The sequence below is a fragment of the Lepidochelys kempii genome, chromosome 18 (genome assembly GCF_965140265.1).
Source record: "Lepidochelys kempii isolate rLepKem1 chromosome 18, rLepKem1.hap2, whole genome shotgun sequence".
Classification (NCBI taxonomy): Eukaryota; Metazoa; Chordata; order Testudines; family Cheloniidae; genus Lepidochelys; species Lepidochelys kempii.
Window position 1 is genome coordinate 6,830,895 of NC_133273.1, and position 26,541 is coordinate 6,857,435.

The following is a 26,541-nucleotide window of genomic DNA, read 5'->3' on the forward strand; positions in this document are numbered from 1 at the left end:
CATCCCAGTCAGAGCTCTGTCAAGCCTGACCTTAAAAGCCTCTAAGGAAGGACATTCTACCACCTCCCTAGGTAACGCATTCCAGTGTTTCACCACCCTCCTAGTGAAAAAGTTTTTCCTAATATCCAACCTAAACCTCCCCCATTGCAACTTGAGATCATTACTCCTTGTCCTGTCCTCTTCTACCACTGAGAATAGTCTAGAACCATCCTCTCTGGAACCACCTCTCAGGTAGTTGAAAGCAGCTATCAAATCCCCCCTCATTTTTCTCTTCTGCAGACTAAACAATCCCAGTTCCCTCAGCCTCTCCTCATAAGTCTTGTGTTCCAGACCCCTAATCATTTTTGTTGCCCTTCGCTGGACTCTCTCCAATTGCGTTGGATTATCTTTTGTTTTAGCTTGTGAATTTTCCCTGTGCTAAGAGGGAGGTTTATCCCTGTTTTTTGTGACTTTGAAGTTTTGCCCAGAGGGGAATCCTCTGTTTTAAATCTTATTACCCTGTAAAATTACCTTCCATCCTGATTTTACAGAGGAGCTTCTTTTACTTTTTTTTTCTTTATAATAAAGTTCTGTTTTTTTAAGAATCTGATTGGTTTTTAGTGTCTAAAAACCCAAGGGTCTGGTCTGTGCTCACCTTGTTACCTATCTGGTTGGTAGATTATTCTCAAGCCTCCCCAGGAAAGGGGGTGAAGGGGCTTAGGGGGAATATTTTGGGGAAACAGGAACTCCAAGTGGTCCTTTTCCTGAATCTTTGTCTAACTCACTTGGTGGTGGCAGCAGTACTCATCTAAGGACAGGGAAGGATTTGTGCCTTGGGGAAGTTTTGAACCTAAGCTGGTAGAAATAAGCTTAGGGGGTCTTTCATGCAGGTCCCCACATCTGTACCCCAGAGTCCAGAGTGGGGAGGGAACCCTGACAGCCTTCCTCTGCAGCGTGGGCCACGGGTTACTTGCTGGAGGATTCTCTGCACCTTGAAGTCTTTAAACCACGATTTGAGGACTTCAGTCGCTCAGAGATAAGTTAGGGGTTTGTTACAGGAGTTGGTGGGTGAGATTCTGTGGCCTGCATTGTGCAGGAGGTCAGACTAGATGATCATAATGGTCCCTTCTGACCCTAAAATCTGTGATTCTATGGTTTATAAATAAGGAGGAAAAACCCGATGGTGAGGAGTGCGCAGAACCTCCCAGGATGGGGAGAAACAGCAGAGTCTCCTGTATTCTGTTTTCTAGCAATATAATGATGAGTTTCCAGGTGGCTTAGATGCAGACTGGAATGTGTCCAATACACCACTTGTTTGGTCAGGAATCCAACACTTTTATTCCCTACATCAATGAACTCTGTAACATGCTGCTTCTCCCATCCCTGAGCAACCACCTCCCTCAGAGCAAGGAGCTGCCATGGATAAATTTGTAGGGCCTAGCAGATCGCTCTTCCAGAACCCACCCTGCTTTACATCTGTTGCTAAATGGGACTGTGCCTTTAAATGTGACTTCATCCCTGGCCCTTAGGCCTCCTCACTGTGGGAGCATGTTAAAGCGTTGACTGTAGATAATGGCTGTCATAGATGTGGAATAATTGAATATTATGCCATTCTTCCCCCACCCTGGAACTGCATATTAATAGCATAATCTTCCAGGGTATTTTCATCCATCAAAAAGCTGAGAAAATATTATTAGCTTTATGCAGAGGGGTGGCGGGAAAGGGTTTGGAGGAATAAACTGGGGTAAGGATTGAAGTGGGGTGTGAGTTCCAGGGCGTTGAATGGTCTTTTTTCTAAACCTGAAAGATGATAGCATCTTATCACCTCTGCCCTATTAACACGGACCAGAGCCTCCAGGATGGATCACAGTCACTGGCAGCGTCTCCTGATTCATTTAAAAGGAATTAAAAAGCTTTGATCCATGTCTTAGCGGCACAGCCTTATACTTGAGTAATTCTGGTGGAGCTGTGGAGCCAGTCCTGCCTGGAGAACTCGCTGCCTTGGAAGGAACAAAGAGAACAACTGCACCAGAAAGCATCTGATTCCACCTGGGATAGAGCCTGGGAATAATCTAAGAACCACACCGGTGGCTTTATGAATGATTGCGGAGAGCTCACACGGTGCCCCGCTCAGTTGAGAGCACAGAGTCCCTGCCTCTCAGAGTTTCCATTTGGGCAGGCGGGCAGACAGACAGACAGGCGCTGTGCAGTCAGATGATTCAAGCTTCACGTTCCCATCCTTGGTCAGACTGGCGCTCCCAGGCACAGCAGGTCTTTCCCCGGCTTGGGGGCAGGGTACCCTGGGTGGGATCAGTCTGCACAGGGCCCCTGGCTCTGCAGGGCTTTCTCCTTCTGCTTTGGTTGCTTCTCCTTCTGCTCTCTCCTTCTGCTTCTCCTTCTGCTCTCTCCTTCTGCTTGGTTAAAAGCCCACCTCCTCCTGAAGTGGGCCTGGGACATGGGCCTGAATTCTCTGATTTGTAAGGGAGTCTATAGCGCAGTGGGGGTTTTCCAATGTCGAGAGTCAAGGCCGCTCCCCCTCTCCCCCACACTACTCTGCTCGGTTACCCCAGCGTCTGTCTGTACTAATTCCCTGGCATTATTTGAGTGAGGCTGGATTTACACCACTCTGAGAGCAGAATTTGGCCCTGAGTGGGAAGCAACTCCTAATTAATCCATAAACCAGTAACTTTTTTAGATCCGACCAGGTTTAAAGCCTCATCTAAAATAACACGCAAAAGAAAAAGCACTTAGAGAGAATCCTGTCCCTTAATCCGTACAACCAAAGGCTTGGCTCTAATGATCTGAGCCTGACACTTCACAGCTACTAGCAACAGCCTGGTGTCTGTCTGTCCAGCTGAGAACAGTGAAGCAGGGGCCTACTTGGCAATGAGGGGACTGAAAATTAGATGGGTCTGTTGCTGGGACTAGATAAAATTCAGTCCTGGGCCAGTGCTGGAAAGGGGCTATGGGCCCGAGGGATCAGATGTGGTTTTATGGTCTGCTGTCTTGTAAGCTGTCCGAGCTAGAAGCAAATGCTTTTGGCCACTGGAAAGCTGTGAACCACAGCTATCGCATAAAGAGCAGGGTCAGCACTTCTAAACTGTCTTCTCTGTTGTGCTCATGTGGCACCGTTAGGATCGTTGGTGTCTGAAATGCAGGGGCTTTGTCCATGTAGAAAATTCTGAGTGCAAACAGGCTGCACTGAGGGCCCCTTAAAACCTTGTCTCTGCATGTCTTCTGAACTGATAGAGAGACTAACGGTTAAAATCACACTGGCATTGAAGCTGGGGGTAGAGAAAAGATGATAATCCAACTGTGGTTTTTAGTGTTCATTATTAACTCAAAACTACTAACATTGGTCTTGAAACAGGGATCAGAGCAGGAAAGAATATCAGTTCAATTCACGATGAATTGTCTGGCCAAAGGCCAGTATGCTCAGAATATGAAAGCTCCTTGTCTTCGGTCTTGACCGCGTGGGAGGACTCTCTTAATAGATATGACATTAGATAGTCTCTAGTGCTCTTCTGCTTGGGTAGAAGAAACAACACTTGCCATTTGTTGCACTTGATTTTGCAGGCCCAAAGCATGACCAGTCATGCCTTCTTAATTCCAGTCGTCGGCTTCCTAGCCAAGCTAAACAGGGAGACCCCACTTTAATTCTTCAGGGTCCCTCTTCTCTGGCAACACTTCAGGGTCTGGTCTGATATAGCTCAGAGTTGGAAAAGGTGACTACAAACACCTGTAAAGCATGTGATTCCTTCATTTGTTACACAGAAATCACGCTGGTGGGAGTCTGAGGTCATAAGATTTAGAGGTGATCAAGGCCTATTAGATCATTTCCCTCATTCCCTAGAAGCCTAGTTCAGGATCACATTGCGCAAATCACATGGTTCCTCACTATCATTCTACCTATATTATATAGGAGTAGTTAATGTGAGGCATATGACTAAGATTAGAAGGTAATCAGTAATCCTACTGAATGAACCCTGAGTATGTGTTAGAGATGGCCCCAAATAGAAGGCTGGCAAGTCAGCGTGTGAGAGAATTAGGATTTAGAGCTAAGGGGATTTCTAGTGTCTCTCAAAAAGAAAAGGAGTACTAGTGGCACCTTAGAGATTAACAAATTTATTTGAGCATAAACTTTCGTGGGCTACAGCTCAAAAAAGAACAACTTTACACTGTATTGCAAGAAGTAAAAGGTCTGGGCCCTCTGAGCCATCCGCTGGGATTCCCTGGCTGGAGCAGGCCCATTCTGCGGATGTAGCCTCTCTCCTAGTCTCTTCGCTAATAATCTACGTTCCCATCCCAGTGAAAGTGCTGCCTGTGAAATTGCCTTCCTGCCTTTCTTACTGACGTGATGGGCTGAGCATAAGTGCAACGAGAAAAACTAAAGATCCATTTTCAGACCGTGAAATCTGATCCTAATGGAACCCTGGGGCTGATGGTGAAGGCTCTTGTTTTATAAGCCCAATTATGCAACACTGTCAGAGAGCAGTCCAGTGAGGTGATATTTATCAGCAACAATCTATAGTCCTCGCACACCATGGGGGAATGTGTGCAGTTCCGATCCTCCCTACCAGAGCCCTTTGTCAATATCAAAGACAAGTGTCTGACTTAAGCCAATAGTAGTAAGGAAAGCTGCCTGCCTCTCTCTGTCCTTAATCTCCTCCTGTGATTCTTTCACATTGCTGAGGTCTCTGATCCCTGTCTAATCTTAAAGTACATAATGTGTGTTGCAATATCTAGGAACAGCCCTAGCTTTAATTGTCTTGGCTCTTCCCTGTTCACACTGATATCCTATCTGATCCACTGGTCATTTAGATCCAATATGATTATCCAAATGTAGCTCAACTGGATTTGATGTAGTAAAAAGTGTTGATAGCCAATAGTAATGTTCTTGTCTAGTTCCTTTCATCTGGTAACCTCAAAATGTCTTTTATAACTGTGATTGGAGCCTCACGACACTCCTGATGATACTCCATTTTACACATTGGGAAATTGGGACACAGAGTGGGAAGGGGACTTGTCCAAGGCCAGATAGTGAGTCTGTGGCAGAGCCAGGAATAGCATCCAGAACCCTTGATTTTTGTAAACTGTGAGCCATGCACGAATGATTTGGTTTCTAAACCCCCTGGAAAACCTGTGTGTCTAATGGAACCCCCAACATACCTTTTAACTCCAGTGCAGAGATGTCCAGCAGCATGACGGTTGAGTAACATGTTGAGTTGCATTTCTCTGAAATGAGCACATGCTTCTGTGGATTATTTTGTTCCTCCCAGTGCTGCAGGGTGCTCTTGGAAACAAGTTGCTGCACATCTCTGAGCTAGATCTAGGTGTGACTTATTAAACTGTGGTTTACTAATGCTTCTCTGTAGTGCTTGCTGAGTTTCAAAGGGCGTATTCTGTTGCCCACATGATTACCAGAGGTGATAGCGTTTAATGTATGTGAAGATTGGGGTAGAGATGGGCCAAAAGCAACACCTTAGATCCAGGCACGCGAAAGGACTACAGCTGAGCTTTACGACTCAGACCTGCTGCTAGGTTTTGGAGAACACACTGAGCAGCCTCCTACATGTGTTTCAGAGCCATTCTTTAGCGAGGTGCTTACATCTGCAAGAACAGCTGCTGTTGCTGAGAAATGACAGGATAATCTTTGCTCTGTTAAAAGCTTACGTAGAACCCATCGGACTGTTCATGTGGGCAGACTGAACTGGAGCTGGGCATTTAAACCAGGCCATGGCCGCTGAGTCTCTTTCTTTCCCAAGCCCATGGCAGTTCTGTGACTAACTGGGTTGTCCTGAATGGAGGCATTGTGGGAGCAGTGCAGATGAGCCTGGAAGCTACCCGGAGACACAGCCTGCCTTTTGAAACCTGTCAGTGCAGAGCCAGCCTCAAGAATCCGATTCTGTGCTTTGCCCATCTAGCACATTCGGTGTGGAGGATCTCCGAGCACTTTACAGACCTTAAAAACTGAAGTCTCATTACCGTCCTGGGTGGCAGGACGGTATCACCACCCTTGTTTTATAGATGGGGAAACTGAGGCAAAATAACTCAGCCAAAGTTGCACAGTGAGTCAGTGACAAAGCTGGGGATAGAACCCAGATCTCCTGGCTCCTGCCAAAGTCACAAGACCATTCTCTAGGCATGTAGGTCAGTCTGAGGCCTAGTACAACGAATTAGTTACACTTTATTTATTACAAAGATGCATGACCATCTCGTTGCATCTGTGTAATAATAGGAATACTCTGCTCTTCTCCGGTGCCTGTAACCTAGGGGGCCCTACTTGCGTCACAAACATTAATGAATTAAATTCCAGCCTCTCTGTGGGTATTACCCCCATTTTATAGATGGGGAAATTGAGGTGGTGATTTACCAGTGGTCCCCCAGTAAGTCAGTCAGAGCCAGGAACTGAACTCCCTGTCCTGCACCCTAACCAAAAAACCCAGCTAGAATTGGACTGATATGTCATTACCCTTTAAAGATGTGCATAGGGAGAGCTCATGTTGCGCTTGAGTAGTTGTCCTATTGAATGATGAACGTTTGTTTTCTAGCACATGCCTGGCTGTGAGAACCATTGCCTACACATCAGTGTTCCTCACGCTGACTTTGGCCAGTGCTGAGCTCTCCTCACACCAGTGATAACCTGGTTTCTATAGTGACTGCCCGGGCAGAAAAGCAGAGGGGACTTCAGCACTGACCAACAGAGACATGACATCCACACCCAGTGAAGTGCCTGTCTCACTAGTGTCAGTGCAGCTGTTGTGAATCCAGTGAAAATTGTTGCAATCTCTCGCTCATGCGTGCATGTGGTGTCTGCAGAGCAACGTGCTATAGAGGCCACTGTAGGTCCATAAGCCATTTCAAGGCCTCCTTTGTGACATGGTGGTTAACATCCAGTTCACCTTTGAATCCATATTTGAGGCACTGCATGATGATGTGTTTGATGGTTCGGATGTTCTCACCGCAGTCACAGGAAGCGGAGTCTTTGATTTTCAGCTTGTAGCCACGCCATCCTTGGTTTGTTCAGGTGCTGTTCAGTGTAGTCCAAAGACTGCATGGCAGGTCGAAACTGGGGCAGCGGCTTGTTGGGGCAGTAATAATATGCTTGTTTGGAATGGTAGATGAGGTCCAGACAGCTGTGCCCTTCCCTGGCTAGATCCAGAGGCATGGGGAGGTCATAGTGCCGCCTCTAAAATCAGGCTGTTTGTTCAGTACTTCCCATTAACAATGGGTCAAGACTGGCCTGTGTTTCCAAGCACTGATGACTCTCAAAGTACCGAAGCGAATGGCTCATATCCAAAGCATAAGGAATAAATATTTAGACACAAATGCATGCTGGAAACATGAAACAATCACAAAGAAACATTAATCCTGCTCAGAAATCTCCTTCCCTTTAAAAGCACAGCCCTGCTGGCTGACCTGTGCCACGTGTCTCTGCTTCTTGGAAAATCACCTGCCAAACCTGTACTCATGGGTGCAAGCTGGTGAGCTTTTAAATGTGCTCAGCAAGCCATGGCACAGGCCGCAGGACAGGCTTACAGTCCGTTATGTTGTCTGTATGGTAGGGCAATAAGGCTGCGAGGAGATAGGTGGATGCAATCGCAGTGAAATCTGATGGAATTGCACTTGTTTACCCCAGGACTGAATGTGGCCCTGAAGCTGCATATGGGTGAGTTAAGGGCTTAGGGTTTCCTTACATCAGGGTGGGTCGCTGAAGGAATGTATGAATATGGCCCTAGAGATTGTAATGTAATTGACTGAAACTTGGAGGGCTATTCCCCTGCTCGGTAGCTGACACTGTCTCTTCTATTTTCAGTTGCAGAGTTACTTTGCAGCCTGTGAGGATGAGACCCCAGCAATTAGGAATCATGACAAAGTCCTGCAGCGGCTATGCGAGCACCTGGACCACGCTCTGCTTTATGGGTAAGATCTACCAGGCTGTGGGACGGTGTGCTCGGCCAGCCTGTGCCCCACCCAAGTTACAGAGCTGGGCTTGAAGAAGGGATGGGGTGTTCAGGAAGGGGAACAAATGATTTCATTGTGCAGTATCCTAGTGGGATCCCCAGATGCATATTTTGGCTACCTGCTTCTAAACTCCGGTGTCAAGGTCATCCTAGCTGGAAAAAAATACTGCAGGGCACCAAGATTAGGGACCCAATTCTTGTTTCCACCTTTTCAATCTCTTCCTTCTTTTGTCTTTCCCTCACCATTTGAAAGGTACTCTCCTCCTCCCACCTCTCTGAATTTCCTCCCCTTCTCCTCTCTGTTTTTTATTCAGAACGAGGTGCTTGGGTTTTGAAAAAGTCGTCCCAGTTAGGAAACCCTCTGTAGCTCATCCTATCCCAGCCTGATGCTGAGACACCATGAGTGGTGCTCTTGTCATGACATTCAAGGATGGGTGGTTTCCAATATGGACTATGGAAAGCGCATCCCTCCCTCCACTCTTTCTAGGCAATAACTTCTTTGCTTCAGGGTCTGAAAGAAATGAATTCTTTCCTTAACTATCCTTGCCGTTTCCATTCCCCCAGGCTGCAAGACCTCTCTTCAGGCTACTGGGTGCTGGTCGTTCACTTCACCCGCAGGGAAGCCATCAAGCGGATAGAAGTCCTGCAACATGTGGCCACCAATTTGGGGCGCAGTAAGTATTTTATTCTTCGCCTTCTAGGGCAGCTCTCTCAGCAGGCAAGTCTCAGTTCTAGGAAAGCTGGCATGAGATCTGAGTTGGTTTTAATTGCTGTAAGTTTGAGATTCTGGTCTGTGTTCATACCTGGTATATGCAGGAAGTCAGTGAAGTAGTAGTCACACATGCGATCTCTGAAGCTGGCCCTGCAGTACAGTCAGCAGTCTCCTCCATGTTTGCCTTGTCCAGACCAGGAAGTAGGGAGTCATTGTGTGGTGACCATAGGTAGCACAGGCTGTTTGTTACAGAGGTGCATAGATGACCTGGAATGAGACCATTTTAATAAGAAATGCTGCAAGCCCAGTTACCAGATGTTAGTGGAATGCCCCAATCTCCCATTTGGATGCTCAGATCTGGGCATAAAAGCCCATGGATCACTTGGGCCCTAAGACCTGGTTGAAACCTGGTTGGGGGGAGGGATAGCTCAGTGGTTTGAGCATTGGCCTGCTAAACCCAGGGTTGTGAGTTCAATCCTTGAGGGGGCCATTTAGGGATCTGGGGCAAAAATTGGGGACTGGTCCTGCTTTGAGCAGGGGTTTGGACCAGATGACCTCCTGAGGTCCCTTCCAACCCTGATATTCTATGATTCTATGATTCTATGAAACATGCAAATACAGATTGAAGTATCCAAATGCAGGATTTGGACAGCACCAGCACTGGAAACCTGTGCTGGGCATGGCAATAAAGTGTCTTATCTGATGTCTCCCAGTTGTCCCCTTTTGGGGTTTGCACACAGATCTCATAGCCAGGCTTTTCTGAATCAAAGGTCTGGATGTGATTCTAGTGGATCTATGAAACAAACCAACCAGCCAGGCAGTGGAATTGGCTTGTGGGAAAGATTTTGGCAGGATGGCCCTAGGTGATCTGTATGGGCTCCTCCCGTTCTGTCCAGAAGGTTACTGTGTAACTGCCACAGGTACTGAAATTCCTTTTCCTTTGAGACAGACAGAGGAAATGTGATGTGAAATGTGCAGATGTTCTTTGCCCATTATTAAAAGTGCGTGGGACCTTTTTCACATCAAGGCCAGCTTTGAGCAGGAGTGCTGTCGAGAGCCCCACTGTTCTACCAGCTTATCTCTACTCTCTTCCCCCCGCTTCCTCCCTACCCCGGTGAGATGAGAGCAGAACTGAGCGCATTCATCACCCTTCAGTGAAATTCACCTCTCTTTCCGCTCACACATTGTCCTCCAGCAGCTCCTGATTGTCTAGTATCCTGCTCATTATTTGAAATGATTTAGGGGGTGATTCTTGGTCTGTTAATCCTGCCTGAGCCATTCATTGTAATTATTCACGATTTGAAATAACAGCTGGTTTAGCTTTTGATTGCACTTGTAGGGCACATGGCATTGTGTCTGTTTTGTGATTGGGTGCGCACAGCTCTTTAGATTGTGGCTTCCGCTGCAAACACTCATGATCATTAATCTGAAATTAATTTCCTGCTACTAGTTTCTTAAAATTCTGGTGTCCAATAACATTCCTGCCAGCGAACTGATTCACTAGACTATTCATGGCATGTGAATGCAGATGGGGCTTGAACAGCCTCAGCACACTGGTTTAAAAATATGAATGAATATTTGTAGGTCCTTTTTTTTTTTTTTTTTTCCCCCTCCCAGTATTTGCCCAGCTCTGGAAAGCAGGGTCTGCTGATAAATAACCTTTGATGCTTGTTTCAGGTCGAGCTTGGCTATACCTGGCCCTCAATGAGAACTCGTTGGAGAGCTATTTAAGGCTGTTTCAGGAGAATCTAAGTCTGCTGCATAAGTACTATGTCAAGTGAGTAGCACAGTCCTCTCAGCCCTGCCAGCTGTCTCTTGGGCTCCGCTGCTGGTTACATTTTTCTTTTAGGAAGCTAATCTCCATTTTTCTAGAAACAAACTTGCAGCAAATCAGGGTCCTCCCCCAAGGTCTTTGGAAATGCTGAGTGCTTACAACTGCCTTTCTAGGGAGAGGCTTGGCCAGTTGTGCGGGCGCTGGATTGGCTAGTGCTGCAGACAGCATGCTGGTGCTGTGATGTCCCAGGCAAAGAGGAAGGTGTGACTCCTCTGTGTAACTGTGTCTGTAGCCCTGCCTGGAGCTAGCTGGTGGGCCCACTCACGGAGTTTCAGCTGCATGGAGCCAGTCTCTCACTCATGGATGGTGGCGTGTGGCTGCAGGGCACTTGCTTGTCATGGCCAACTCATCCTTCTAAACATCAACAAGACTATGGAGTCTGCTGGAACATGATTGTCTTTAATAAACTAGACAGAGCCCAGTAAGGCAGCGATAAGGCACATTCTCTTACGTCCTTGATTGACATTTGGTAACATTTTAAAAGATGTATAAGTGACCTTAAGAGGTGAAATCCCATGATTTTAGTCCCAAGGGACTAAATCGCTTTTGAAAATCAGACTTAGGCTCCTAAGTCACTCAGGCCCCTTTGAACATTTTACCCATAGCACTTATCACCTAGTTTATGATCATGGCAGCCTCTCTGTGTGTGTTCACAAATGTACTGGCTACTACAGGCACCTCCTGCTTTGTGTTACTGTACTTTGCTTCTCTCTGTCTTGAATGACTTTGACCCGCTCTTCCCCTGCCGCCCCCCCAGAGATGTTCAAAGGAGACCATAACTGTTTTTATTTTGCAGTGAGGGGCGCTAGAGGGCCTGCCACTTGACCAATGCTTGCGATGAATTTGGTAAGCACGTGGGCTGTACATTTAAAGAAGAAAGCTCACCAGTTTCTTGGCTAATTTGATGCCCTCACTGCAAGTCTAGTAGATGTCTCTTGATCCTCAGGGTTTTCAAGGAGACTCCCTGTCTGCCTCTTTCATCTGGAGGACAGATGGTTACAGCATGCCCCGACGGCTGATCTTAACTCAGGAAGGGGCAAATGTCTCAAGGAGGTGCAGCCTGCTGGCTCTCCTGAGCCTTGAGCCTGCAAGAGAAGTATGCTGCCTTCACAGCCATTCAACCCTGGTTAGCCTCGAGCACTGATACCAAAGAGAAACCTTGACGTGCTAAAACCAATGCAATCCCACTTCAGCTGTCTGAGTGTAAGGTTGTTTACTCTGTAGTTCAGGGTCATGTCCTGAAAACCAGATGGGTGGAGAATGTGTTTTGACTTGTAAGGTCATATGCTCGATGAGGGCACTCGCAACTGTTTTGTCTCCATGCCAAAGCTGAACGTTCTTATAATTTATCTGTCACAGGAATGCCCTGGTCTGCAGTCACGATCACCTGACCTTGTTCCTGACGCTGGTATCTGGGCTGGAATTCATTCGCTTTGACTTGGATCTGGTAAGAATTACTGTCTTGTTTCACTGGCTTCACTGCTGGATAGAAAGGCTGTAGAGCAGGAAAACTCCATACACCATTTGAAGCTTGGGCCAGCTTAATATTTAATAAACTCTGCCCCTTGGCTGTCCACGGTGCCTGCCAGAGAGATGCACCCTCAGAGCGTCTCTGCTGCAGTAGCTATGGGATAGCCCTTGGTCAGAGGCATCATTCAGTTTCACAAGTCAGCACTTATCATAGAATCATAGAATATCAGGGTTGGAAGGGACCCCAGAAGGTCATCTAGTCCAACCCCCTGCTCGAAGCAGGACCAATTCCCAGTTAAATCATCCCAGCCAGGACTTTGTCAAGCCTGACCTTAAAAACCTCTAAGGAAGGAGATTCTACCACCTCCCTAGGTAACGCATTCCAGTGTTTCACCACCCTCCTAGTAAAAAAGTTTTTCCTAATATCCAATCTAAACCTCCCCCACTGCAACTTGAGACCATTACTCCTCGTTCTGTCATCTGCTACCATTGAGAACAGTCTAGAGCCATCCTCTTTGGAACCCCCTTTCAGGTAGTTGAAAGCAGCTATCAAATCCCCCCTCATTCTTCTCTTCTGCAGACTAAACAATCCCAGCTCCCTCAGCCTCTCCTCATAAGTCATGTGTTCTAGACCCCTAATCATTTTTGTTGCCCTTCGCTGGACTCTCTCCAATTTATCCACATCCTTCTTGTAGTGTGGGACCCAAAACTGGACACAGTACTCCAGATGAGGCCTCACCAATGTCAAATAGAGGGGAACGATCACGTCCCTCGATCTGCTGGCTATGCCCCTACTTATACATCCCAAAATGCCATTGGCCTTCTTGGCAACAAGGGCACACTGCTGACTCATATCCAGCTTCTCATCCACTGTCACCCCTAGGTCCTTTTCCGCAGAACTGCTGCCGAGCCATTCGGTCCCTAGTCTGTAGCTGTGCATTGGGTTCTTCCGTCCTAAGTGCAGGACCCTGCACTTATCCTTATTGAACCTCATCAGATTTCTTTTGGCCCAATCCTCCAATTTGTCTAGGTCCTTCTGTATCCTATCCCTCCCCTCCAGCGTATCTACCACTCCTCCCAGTTTAGTATTGTCCGCAAATTTGCTGAGAGTGCAATCCACACCATCCTCCAGATCATTTATGAAGATATTGAACAAAACCGGCCCCAGGACCGACCCCTGGGGCACTCCACTTGACACCGGCTGCCAACTAGACATGGAGCCATTGATCACTACCCGTTGAGCCCAACAATCTAGCCAGCTTTCTACCCCCCTTATAGTGCATTCATCCAGCCCATACTTCCTCAACTTGCTGACAAGAATACTGTGGGAGACCGTGTCAAAAGCTTTGCTAAAGTCAAGAAACAATACATGCACTGCTTTCCCTTCATCCACAGAACCAGTAATCTCATCGTAAAAGGCATAAAACTGCCTTCTCCAGTTCTACAAAAGATGACATTCTCCTCCCTGGTCATGGCCGGGAGAAGGCAGCAGAGGGCTGTCATGTCGGGAAAGGAAACGGTGCTTCTACTAAGGGAAATTTTTGCCAAGCTCTGGCAAAGACTACTTATAAATCACTTGCCTTGCACCATAATATACACATTGCTTTAGATCAGAGGTGGGCAAACTACTGCCCTGTGGGCCATATCCAGCCTGCAGGACTGTCCTGCCTGGCCCTTGAGCTTCCGGATGGGGAGGCTCGCCCCCAGCCCCTCCTCTGCTACCCCCCTCCCCTGCAGCCTCAGCTCGCTTTGCCACCAGCACTCTGGCCCGCCACTCCTGCCGGGCAGCGCAGCGGTGTGGCTGGCTCCAGCATGGTAAGCGGGCGTGGAGAGAGGGGAGTTGGATAAGGGGCAGGGAGTCCCGGGGGGCAGTCAGGGGACAGGGAGCAGGGGGCGGTTGGATGGGGCGGAGGTTCTGGGGAGGGGCGGAGGGGCAGTCAGGGGATGGGGAACAGGGGGGTTGGATAGGGGGTGGGGCCCCGGGGGGCGGGAGGTTCTGGAGTGAGCAGTTAGGGGACAAGGAGCAGGGGGGTTGGATGGGTAGGAGGTTCTGAGGGGGGCGGTCAGGGGTGGAGAGTGGGAGGGGGCAGATAGGGGGCAGGGGCCAGGCTGTTTGGGGAGACACAGCCTTCCCTACCCAGCCTCCATATAGTTTTGCAACCCTGATGTGGCCCTCGGGCCAAAAAGTTTGCCCAACCCTGCTTTAGAGCCTCAGTGAAACACACATTCCCTGCCTACGGAGCTCCCAACCCCAGAGAGGTGGGACAAGATAATTTCAGCCATTCAAGAAAGGGTCACTGGCTAGGAGAAGGTGGGGGAATGATTCCTGGAGGGAGGGCTTTGAAGGCAGAGGTGTGACAGACAAAGACGAGCATGAGGGCAGCGTGGGAGAAGGCACAACGAGTAGGAGAAGGAAACGAAGCGGGGAGGTGGAGATTGAATTCGGGGAGGGAGTGAGAGGAGAGATGCTGATGGGGATGAGTTGACATAGGGCCTTGCAGGCAGTGAAGGTGGATGTCATGTAGTAAAAGACCAATGGAAGTGGGTCCGCAAGGGATTTCCAGGTTGGGGGTTTCTAGGACCCAAACATGTAGGTTCCAAAATCCCTACTTGTGGGGAAAAGTGACTGTAGAACTAGAGAAGTTAGAGCCCGTCATGCACATGGGTGGAGAGGAAAGAATGGAGGGTGTTTTCCATGCTCCCATGCGGTGCTGCTATCTAAGCCGCATTGAGCGTCTGCAGCCACTTGACTCCCTGCCCATCCTAAAGCAAAAGGCAGAGAACCCTAGCCCTGAGGACAGGAGATGCGTGAGGGAAGAGAGGAGAGGAAATGGTCATGGTGGCAGATTGTCTGTTGCCTTACTGCTTACGCGTTTAGAATACCGTGGCTACGAAGGGTTCTGTAATGAACTTCAGACATGAAGCTACACTGAAGCTTTCACTGAAGTCCATTTGAGGTGTGACATTTGGTTTGCTTTCTCCATTGGATCCATTTCCATCAGCCACTCTGTGGCTGGCACAGGTTTGCTTCCTGCTGCAGGTTCAATTTCCTGGTGGCGTCCTCTTCCTCCTCCAGTGTCTGGTCAGCGCAAGTGGCCTGCTGCTGGATCAGCAAGTCAGTCTTGTTTCCTCAGCATCTGTGTGCTCCAAGAAAAGAGATTGTGTTAGCCAGTGTCAGTAAATAGAGTCCCATGTATATGTGTGTGGAAATAGAAATGTGATTAAATCTAACTCTGGCACATATTTCCTAGGGCTCCCTTTGTCGCTCCTAAGTTATGAAAACAAAATATTTGATAACAGCCTGAGGGATAATGAAGTCATATAAAGGTTTATTATATCCAGCAAGGCTTCCTTCTCAGTCAGGGGAGAACTTTTCCAAACAGCAGCACCAGTTCAATCCCCAGTAGAAACTTAATCACATCACGAGCTACCATACAACCCTTGTCCCCATGCAGGAGTCAAACATCGGGGTGCTGCAAAGGCAGGACTGAGGCACGCTGACCGAGCTGTGGGAAGGGCCGGGCTAGCAAGGGGGTCAGGATTGAGGGGCATTGGCAGAGCTGGGTAGGGGAGCCCAGGAGTGGAACAAGAACCGGTCCTGCAGGGTCAAGATTGATGTGCAATGGTACATCTGTGTGGTGGAGGCTCGCTTGGTGCCGTACGCAATTTGCCTGCTGTTGGCTAGTGCTTTCAGAGCGAAGGAAAAACAAGGCACTGGAATGTTGTCATCTCTGCTCATCCCTTCGTTTACTAAACATGCGCAACCAGGTTGTTTGCACATCTAATGTCCTGTTTGTATTACACACGGCCGTCTGGGTTGTTGTTGTATAATGTCAGCACTGGCTGCGTTGTCAGAGGAAAGGCTGCGTCTGATGCAGTGTCTCTCTTCTCTGTGGCTCTGCTCTCAGGATGCCCCTTACTTGGACCTGGCGCCCTACATGCCCGATTACTACAAGCCTCAGTATCTGCTGGACTTCGAGGATCGCCTGCCCAGCTCCATCCATGGCTCAGACAGCCTGTCGCTCAACTCCTTCAACTCTGTCACCTCGACCAATCTGGAGTGGGACGACAGTGCCATTGCACCTTCAAGTGAGGGTAAGTGGCCACCGAAGGGAGGGGTGGACGTGCAGCTTCTGTTTGCACAAGAACCTGAATGTGCAGAAGAATGAGAGAAAAGCTCCCAGGTTCTAGGACAATACCCAGCCCAGCATCTCTTCTCACTGGGAGTATGATAAAAGCTTTGTAGCTGAACAGTACCCAGGCCTTCCCATATATCCAGTATGAGGGTGGCCCAGTCGGCTGTTAAGGCCAGAAGTAAAGTTCGCAGCAATTTTAACTAAATCTTTCCTCAGCTCCCCAGCAGCCTTCCTGACCTCCACAGCACAGCCAGCCTGTTGTTACTGTCGTAAGGCAGTCAGGAGCAATGCTGAAAGCCCCAGCCACACAGATTGGAGGCAGTGCAGGGCAGAGGGTGCACTTAGCAGGCATCAGTCCATTTTGTATTGATCTCCAAGCCCTTGTTCGCTGCCATTATACTGGAGACTAGGCCCAAGCTACTGGCTCACAGCCTGTCAGGTCCCCATTGTAGATGTAACCCATCCCCTGCTCTGTCGCCATCCGCAGAACGTGTCTGGGTCCCAGGAATACTCTCTTATGGACTGTCCAGTCGTATGAGATATTGCCATTGTGTTGTCACAGTGGTTACTACGGGTTTCAGAGGAGCAGCTGTGTTGTTCTGTATTTGCAAAAAGAAAACAAGTATTTGTGGCACCTTTTAACAAATAATCTTAAGGGTTAAATGTGGGAGATGCAGCTGTGAGGTTGAAACTCACAAGAAGCTGGAAGTGTGGTTTAGAAATGGGAACTGGGAGTCCCAGCTGCTAGGTGCAGTTTTTGGCTCTGGCACAGATTCACTTCATGACCGCTCTGCTCTGTGGCTCAGTTTCCCCATCTGTAGACGGGGATGATACTGACTGTCCCATCCCCTTCCCACAGTGAGGTAGGGGACTCGGTAAAATAAAGTGTCCTAAGCAGTTTCTCATTCTTTTCAGATGATTGTTTTGTTTACCCCACTCCCCGCTGTTCACATGCTCCCCATGTCCCCCATCCCTCCCAACGACTTCTGCTTTTAATCCTCCGTTTTATCCCTCGTTTTTGTAGATTATGATTTTGGAGATGTCTTTCCTGCAGTGCCGTCCATGCCCAGCACAGCCTGGGAAGGTGGGACATAGTCACCTATTACCATGTTTTCTCTCTTCTGCGTCCTTTCCATACCAAGCTTGCTGCATGCAAATGATTTTTTTAAAATAAGAATGACCTTCTAATCTTGGTGGAATTCTGTAGCGGCAGAAACAAGCTCTCTGTTGAATGGATCTTCTGAGCTCAGAGTTGGAGCTCTGTGTCACTTACTCTGTTTGCTGGTGGGTGAGGTTTCTTTCCCTCCAGTTACTGAGCACCCACAGAGATTCCGACATTACTATACATCACAGAACGTTGTGACTGTTTCTCCTGATGCTGATTAGTATGTCACGTGCACCGAGCATATGTGTCTGACCAATGGTTGTAAGACTCTGCTCAGGACACTGGTAGCTGAAGTTTCTATCAAGTGAAATTGGATTTGTTTAATCAAATGACTATCTAATATACTGTGGGAGCTGGATTAATAAGGGAATCTTTTTACCAGAATAATAAACCTGTTAAATTACTCCTGCCATGAAACTGACACACAGTGATCAGGGAACATCCCAAATGTATCAGGTAGTTATAAACTAAAGTACCAAAACGTTCCTTCTCAATACAGCATATGCTATATGTTTCCTGCATGTGGTAAAGAGCAGATGTGTTGATTAGCAGACATGTAGAGATCTACATTCATAAATTAGCCAGCAGGATATTGAAAATGGCTTCTGATGGAATTCTACTTTTAATAGAATTTTTGTTCAGTTTTAGGTGAGTTTTTTCTCCCCTTCACAGGCCTTGACTTAGGCTTCTCTCTTGGGTTAAAATATCTGTCAAAGCCATAACCTTCAGCTAATGACCTTATTTCGTTTGGTCATTGCTCTCCTTTTTAACCCTGGCTGTCAGCAATCTCTATTTCTTAGAGTAAAGGGCACATCTCCATTTTATGGGAGTCTGTTCTACTTTCTCTGCATGGAATACATCATCTCCACTCACATAAAGACATGACTAGACAGGTCTGTGTATTGTTCATATATAATTGGATTAGGAAATCTGTCTTCTTTACCCATGGAGGAAATATACGTATATATTTTCTGTCGTTTCTACCTAAAAGCTTGATAGATTCCTTCAGCTGAAATTGTTTTGTATTATCATCATCAAAACCAATACTTCATACCACATTTTGGTAAGGATCTGCTTGAATTCCATTAGGATGGCTTCTGGTCTCTAATGTTCTCTCCTCTCTGTAAACTTTCTCTCTCTCTCCAAGCACAAGAGAGACACTCTTTCTGGTTTTCAGAGCACACTCTGAGTAGCCGAAAACAAAAAACCACTGAACCTTTTCCTGTTGCAGTCACATGTGGTTAACACACAGTCTCGCCTAGCTCTGGAGTTCTCTGCAGCCAGGGTACTAACAGCGTTTACTATTCTGACCATTCCTGGAACGGCTGGAATGAACTAATCTGTATGTGTTTCCTCACAGCCACTCTTCCCTCCAGCACTTCATACCGAGGGGTCCTGGAACTATGATTCCCCCACAGAAGCCAGTGTTCCCCCACCACTACCCACAGCAGCTCTTGCTGGGAGAGGCTGGGAGCTTTCTTTAACCATAATGTTTTGACTGGGCCCTTTGGTTACCCTGGATGGAAGAAATTAGGTTTGATGCAGCTGTGGATTGCTAAACAGGGGATATTGGACAGCACTCATGGTGGCTGGCTTTGGTGTTGGTGTTTACTGGGGGTGTAGTTGGTGGGTATGGTGGTGTGCGTATTATCAGTCATTGTCATGTCATCCCCCCTTTCCTCCCTGCCCCCAGCCAGGCAGCATCCAGGGTGTCATCTTATGGCAAGCCTGTTTGGCTGTTGAGAGGTTGTGATTAATTCTGGTGTTTCAACATAACAATGGTGTTTGTTCCCTAAACTTGTAAATACACTTTGAAAATGCAGAGTATTCACTGCATTTTTTAAACAAGAAACAATGGGCTACTTAATAGTATGTGTCGTTGCGTGGGCTGTGGTGTAATCCCTCCTTGCTGTGCGAGATCGGTGCTGCTTCTGTGCGCAATTTCTGTTCATGCCACTATAACACAGCCCCAGCTGTGCAGTCTGATCTTTGGGGGCATGGAGCCACCCATGGGGGTCAGATTGCAAGGTTGGGCTCTAAATCATAAGGATCCAATTTTACAGTACTGATCAGACCTCTCTGCAATAACCTTGCTTGCATCAAAAAGACCCTTCTCTCCTACCTTAGCTTACTAAATGGATTTCTAGCCATATACACACAAATCAAGCAGTTAAGAATTTTTACCCCTCCTTTCACCCTTCCCCATTTAAATGGACCCTGTCAGAATAAAACCCTGTATTTTAGATAAAACCAAATAACCTTATTGGTAATAAAGGTAACAAATTAGGTGGCTGAAATTGAAATAGATCTAAAACGTCATTTAATTTTTCTGTTTTACTCAATTTGGATGGTGAAAATAGACCAGTCAGTTTCACTTTTGCATCTAGTTGTTTTCACTTTCACTGTGGTTTCATATCTGTCACTGATAACTACAGGGCAATGTTTAAATTTAAACAAAAACACTGTTTTGAAATTAATATTCCCAAACCATCTCTTAACGTCGGATTTTATAAAAACCTGTTTGTTTTCCTAACGCAAAACCTACCTTTCAAGTGTAAATTACTGGACAGTCTCTTAATTCTGTTAAGCAAGTAGGCTATTGTTTCTGTTTCTTGATTGATTGAGCCCAATGCTTTAGATTGTTGCTTCCACTGGAAACACTCATGATCATGAATCTGAAATTAATTTCCTGCTAATATTTTCTTAAAATCTCTGGTTGCAGGAACACTGATAGATTCTTATCTGGCCTGAGAATGTCTGTCTAAAGGGTATGGTAATGTTCCTTTACCTGACTTGATTTTGTGGACAGATAACCCTGAGTGAGAACTGCATGTGTCCACAAATCAGAATTGCACTGTATCTTCTGGCCCTTACCACTAATATCGGCCCAGCCGGTTGTACTAAGACTTTTTTGTTCTCTGTTGTTTCTTCTCCCTTGCTGCTGGGTGAGTGATGTATTTCTCTCCCCACACCTCCAGTCTGCTCTGTTTATTGTATATCAGGAGGAAAGTAGCATCCACTGTTATGGGCTATCCGCTGCAATCTCAGAACTTCTCTTTCCAAAGCAGAGAGCTCCTGGCAAAGGGAGTCTGAGCATTAATGTACCCTGAGCTCCATAGGGAAAAGGCAGCTAAATCCACCGCTACCCCTTAGTGGAGAACTGGCTACCTCTGCTCGGGTGGTTTCTCTGAACTATTTCTCTGATTTCTCATCGGAGAATTGGTGAAGTTAATGAAGATCTTCTTTCTAGGGTTCTTTAAATCACCAGGCCTATAAGAACAGAAGGATCATTTCTTTATTGGTTGGCCCTGTGTTGCAGTTACTGTGCTTCCAGCCAGTTAAGGTTGGTCACATCAGTCTTGGACCCAGTCAGTGTCCCTCCTTAAGCAGGGGTGGTAGTTTTGAGCAATGCAAGATACTCCATCCACAACAGCTCCTCTGGCCCCTGCCATCCCTAGGCTTTCTGCATGGCAGCTCAGAGAACAGCTGTGGCTTGGTCCTGAAGAAATTAGTTTGATTAATTGATGCTATTGAGATCTCCCTCTCACACACACCCAACTTGTAAGGGAAGCTTTGCACTTCTCCAGCACTGCCTGTGTATGTTTGCATGACCCTCCCCCCACTGCGCACAAGTTCTGAGCCCATTGAGGCTAAAGGCAAATGGCACCTTGGGCAGGCAAAAACATCCTCTCATTCTAGTGTCTTCAGGTTGCTTCCTCCTCCTCCCCCCCCCGCAGCTGAGGAGCACAATGGAACTGAGGTCTGATTGTCTCTATTGCCTAGCCCAGTGGTCTCCAAACTTTTTGGATCGTGCACCCCATCAGTAAAAAAATTTGAGCACGCACGCCCAATATATGTATGTTTATTTATGTATAAATTATATCCATGTACTACTGTACTGATATAGTGTGTAAATTATAAAACATACCCAAAAAATAGAAATTGAAAAACGATGAGATAAAGATGAAATAAACAATATTTTTAAAATATTTTTTTTATTTATTAACAGTACAAAAAACCTTTTTGCTCTCACTAAAAGAAATTATTATTCATAATAATATTTTTAGTGGGAGCAGTGTGATTGAATATGCTTTATTATTTTTGAAACTCTTGGTTTAACACTTTGATACAGCGGGCGCTCTGGGTGGGGTGTGGGGTCTGGGAGGGAGGGAGGGAGGGGGCGGGAGGGTGCTCAGGGTGGGGGTACGGGGTCTGGGAGGGAGTTAGGGTGCGGGAGGGCGCTCAGGGTGGGGTGCGGGGTCTGGGAGGGAGGTAGGGGGCGGGAGGGTGCTCAGGGTGGGGGTACGGGGTCTGGGAAGGAGTTAGGGTGCGGGAGGGCGCTCAGGGTGGGGTGCGGGGTCTGGGAGGGAGTTAGGGTGCGGGAGGGCGCTCAGGGTGGGGGTACGGGGTCTGGGAGGGAGTTAGGGTGCGGGAGGGTGCTCAGGGTGGGGTGCGGGGTCTGGGAGGGAGTTAGGGTGCGGGAGGGCGCTCAGGGTGGGGGTACGGGGTCTGGGAGGGAGGGAGGTAGGGGGCGGGAGGGCGCTCAGGGTGGGGGTACGGGGTCTGGGAGGGAGTTAGGGTGTGGGAGGGCGCTCAGGGTGGGGTGCGGGGTCTGGGAGGGAGTTAGGGGGTGGGAGGGCGCTCAGGGTGGGGTGCGGGGTCTGGGAGGGAGGTAGGGGGCGGGAGGGCGCTCAGGGTGGGGGTACGGGGTCTGGGAGGGAGTTAGGGTGCGGGAGGGCGCTCAGGGTGGGGTGCGGGGTCTGGGAGGGAGGTAGGGGGCGGGAGGACGCTCAGGGTGGGGGTACGGGGTCTAGGAGGGAGGTAGGGGGCGGGAGGGCGCTCAGGGTGGGGCGCGGGGTCTGGGAGGGAGGTAGGGGGCGGGAGGGCGCTCAGGGTGGGGCGCGGGGTCTGGGAGGGAGGTAGGGGGCGGGAGGGCGCTCAGGGTGGGGGGCGGGGAGGGAGGTAGGGGGCGGGAGGGCGCTCAGGGTGGGGCGCGGGGGCAGGGAGGGAGGTAGGGGGCGGGAGGGCGCTCAGGGTGGAGCGCGGGGTCTGGGAGGGAGGTAGGGGGCGGGAGGGCGCTCAGGGTGGGGCGCGGGGTCTGGGAGGGAGGTAGGGGACGGGAGGGCGCTCAGGGTGGGGTGCGGGGGCGGGGAGGGAGGTAGGGGGCGGAAGGGCGCTCAGGGTGGGGTGCGGGGGCGGGGAGGGAGGTAGGGGGCGGAAGGGCGCTCAGGATGGGGGTGCGGGAGGAGGCTCAGGCTGGGGCAGGCAGGGGGTGCAGAGCACTTACCTGGGGCAGTTCCTGTTTGGTGCCAGGGGGTGTGCAGGTGGCTCTGCGCAGCGCAGCACCACCCCCATGGCCACGATTCTGGGAGCTGCCCTCCCCACCCCCCCCCCGGCAGGTAGGGCCACCCGGAACGCAGGGGCTTTAGGGGCTTCAGGGTCCTGGGCTAAGGGGGCCCCGGGGCCCTGGCCTGCAGCTCCGAAGCCCCTTTCGGAATGCGGCCCTGCGAGCACGGGCCGGAGGACTCGGGAGGAGCAGGGGCAGCCGCGCAGCCAGTGGCTGGAGAGAAGCGGCGCTTTCCCCTTCAAAGCGTCTCTTCTCTCCAGCCGCTGGCTGTGCGGCTGCCCCTGCTCCTCCATGGGCCAGAGGACTCAGGGCCGCCCCCCCCCCTTTTTTTTCCTCTGGCGGTGCTCCTCCCGCTGTGCTCCCCAGTTGATCATCTTGCACACCTGACTTTGGAGACCACTGGCCTAGCCTGTGATGTACCAGTGCTGACAGTCCCTCCTGTACCAGGAGCTCCCATCAGACTGTGATCCTGTTTGATGGCTGCCTGCACAGTCACTGTCTGAACATTAAACTTCTGTTTTCAGGCATTACGTTTCCTTTGCTGGGAAAGGTCGATTGATACTGTCTGTGGCACTGGGATCTCTCCTGCCTCCCCCACATATGCCCTCTCACTACTGAGTGCCCGCTGCCTGCAGGGGACTCCCAAATGCTGATCCTAATGAGCAATTTGATGAGCAAGTCTACTGGATAGTTTATACCCAAGTGGTGCTCCGGGCCAGGACCTTTCAGAGTCCGCATTGAGCACCATGTGTGCAGCCTTGCTCTGTTGAGGTCCAGAAGCTCAGTGAGGAATTCCTGCTCCCATAGTAGCAGCTGACTGGGATCCTGGTTTTTCCCCTCTCCTGTTTCCCAGATGGAGACCTAACGGACACTTTCAGCTGCCCGCACTCCGTGGCCTCCGATCTGAACGGCTGCAAGGCTTCCATGAAGAGTCCCACGCAGCGCTACAACCCCTTCAACGAGGAGAAGGTGGAAGTGCTGTCCTCCACCGAAACCACCCCGGCGCACACCGCCTCCCTGGAGAGGATGGACACCACGATGGAAGGCACAGACCAGCTGGAGAGCGGCACGGAGCTGGAAGTCATCAGGTCAGTGCCATGCCTCCCAAATGCAAGGAGAGGGGTCTGCAAGCTAGTTGTGGGCAGGAGCTGACATTTGCCATGTGCTCTCCCTTGTACCACAGGGGGGTTATTGCTGGAAGCAGGAGCCCGGCAGGCAGCGATTCTGGGTTCTTGTTTCATACCTCTGGGGCCAGACTTTCCAACGTGCTCAGCACCCATCAACACCCATTGTTCTCAGTTGGGGGGGCGAGGCAGCGTTTCTCCATTGTTCTCAATGGGAGCTGCCAGGGGCAGAGGTCTCTTGAAAATGTGGCCTTTGAATTTTATGAAACAGATACTATAGCATGGGGAACAGAATGAAATATCGTAAAACGAGAGCCACAGTTGTGGTCCCCTGGGACTGACTTTCCGATCCCTGAGCATGCAGGGCTGGCACTGAGAGAACAATCCTTTTCATACTGATTTCATACTAGCCCCTTTTTATTCCCGCTGCACATCTCAGGTATATCTCCTGTATTACCCTCAGCACAGCACCCTGCATTTAGCTCAGTGCATATCAGCTGTTTCCTGGTGCAGGATCTGAACCTTCCAGGTCTCCCCCTCCTCCTACTGCTAATGGCATCAGTTGATTCATTCCTTCACTCAAGGCTGCCAGGCCTCTTCCCTGATGGCCTCGAGAGGCCTGACCAGCCTAGAAACAAACCCCATGAAGGACGTCAGTCAGTGGAGGCTGGTTATATGCCACCCCCTTGGTAGGCTGATGAAGATGCCGTGTGCAGGGCAGCCTTGGCACAGCCTGACCTGTGGCTAGGAACGTCCATCTGGTGAGAGTTGTATGTTTCTAGGCACAAGCTGATTTGCTGTAGATGTAGCAGATCTTGTTCCTCAGGCCCTGGGGCAGCTGGCTGGCTCTAGATGCACCCATACCTGACAATTTATTATCAGCAGAGAAACCACATGTTGTTTTAAACGTTTATCCTTTAAATCTGCACACCTGTATTGATTTCTTGGCCTGTGAATGTGTCTGATAGGGGGAGTTACTGTTTGATAGTGCCTCGCTCCAGAGCAACCCCCACATGATGCTCCTGGCATGCAGCGAGGGCCACGGGCTCTCCAGTGATCACAAGACCTCTGTTTAGTTTCTCATCAGAAAGTCAGTACTTCCAAGAGCCCAGCAAGGGCACTGATTGAGACCAGACTGAAGGGAGGTTGCCCCTACTGAACCACTAACCCCACCTTGCAGTAATACCCTGGGTTCTCCCCAGAAGTCTCTTACCCCTGCTTAACTTGTGGGATCTCTCAGCCTGCGGTGTCCCAGCCTGGTACATGTCCAGCTCCCTGGTAGCTGGGGGAAAGGGCGGTGGGAACAGCTGCTGCTTCTGACCTGCTGGGCTTTCTCCAATGCTGAGAGATGGGTGAGCAGGAGTGGGATTACATTCTGCTTTCTCTGGGGAACCTCCCTACACTCAGCACCCAACCAATGGGAACAGGATAATAGGTGTTCTGGCCCTTACTAACAGCAACCCTGACTTTGAGCCTGTTCCTGTCTGTGGCATGAGCACCCAGAATGCCACCTTCCACATGCGTATGGAGTGTCTATAACTAGAAAAAGGATCAGTGTGGTGGGTTGACGGCTCCCTCTACTGGCAGCTAGAGGCACTCTACATTGAATTTCCTCCATAAACTGGCACCTCAGAGATTAACACATTTATCTGGGCATAAGCTTTCATGGGCTAGAACCCACTTCATCAGATGCATGGAGTGGAAAATACAATAGGCAGGTATAAATATACAGCACATGAAAAGATGGGAGTTGTCTTACCAAGTGGGGAGTTAGTGCTAAGGAGGCCAATTCAATCAGGTGGATGTGGCCCATTCCGAACAGTTGACAAGAAGCCACATCCACCACGATTGAATTGGCCTCGTTAGCACTACAAAAAGTAATTTTCCCTCTGTTGATATTCACCCCTTCTTGTCAACTGTTGGAAATCATAGAATCATAGAAGATTAGGGTTGGAAGGGACCTCAGGAGGTATCTAGTCCAACCCCCTGCTCAAAGCAGGACCAACACCAACTAAATCATCCCAGCCAGGGCTTTGTCAAGCTGGGCCTTAAAAACCTCTAAGGATGGAGATTCCAGTTCTTCACCACCCACCTAGTGAAATAGTGTTTCCTAATATCCAAACTAGACCTCTCCCACTGCAACTTGAGACCATTGCTCCTTGTTCTGTCATCTGCCACCATTGAGAACAACTGAGCTCCATCCTCTTTGGAACCCCCCTTCAGGTAGTTGAAGGCTGCTATCAAATCCCCCCTCACTCTTTTCTTCTGCAGACTAAATAACCCCAGTTTCCTCAGCCTCTCCTCATAAGTCATGTGCCCCAGCCCCCTAATAATTTTTGTTGCCCTCCGCTGGATTCTCTCCAGTTTGTCCACATCCCTTCTGTAGTGGGGGGACCAAAACTGGACACAGTACTCCAGATTTGGCCTCACCCAGTGCTGAATAGAGGGGAATAATCACTTCCCTCAATCTGTTGGCAATGCTCCTACTAATGCAGCCCAATATGCCATTGGCCTTCAGTTAGGATGGATGGGCCACATTAGCGCTCACCCCCCACACTTCATAAGGCAACTCCCATCTTTTCATGTGCTGTGTATTTATACCTGCCTCTGTATTTTCCACTCCAGGCATCTGATGAAGTGGGTTCTAGCCCAGGAAAGCTTATGCACAAATAAATGTGTTAGTCTCTAAGGTGCCACAAGGACTCCTTGTTGTTTTTACTGATACAGACTAACACGGCTGCCCCTGTGAAACCTGCCTTTCTTGAGAGGCCTGGCACGGAGATGGAATATTTTGAACTCAAGTAGAGAGG

General features: G+C 49.1%; 1 protein-coding gene across 5 annotated transcripts in view; it reads left to right on the forward strand.

Annotated features, from left to right (window-relative positions):
- The window catches only part of PLEKHM2 (pleckstrin homology and RUN domain containing M2), a 68,763-nt gene that overhangs the window by 23,116 nt on the left and 19,106 nt on the right, over positions 1-26,541 (forward strand). For 3 of the 5 annotated variants that reach the window (XM_073317193.1, XM_073317197.1, XM_073317194.1), the window contains exons 2-8: positions 7,796-7,902; positions 8,508-8,617; positions 10,333-10,432; positions 11,849-11,936; positions 15,868-16,054; positions 17,120-17,179; positions 23,461-23,695. In XM_073317193.1, the coding sequence (XP_073173294.1) occupies positions 7,796-7,902; positions 8,508-8,617; positions 10,333-10,432; positions 11,849-11,936; positions 15,868-16,054; positions 17,120-17,179; positions 23,461-23,695 (887 nt within the window). The remainder of the gene's footprint in view (positions 1-7,795; positions 7,903-8,507; positions 8,618-10,332; positions 10,433-11,848; positions 11,937-15,867; positions 16,055-17,119; positions 17,180-23,460; positions 23,696-26,541) is intronic. The other 2 variants (XM_073317195.1, XM_073317196.1) reach the window with 1 other exon arrangement.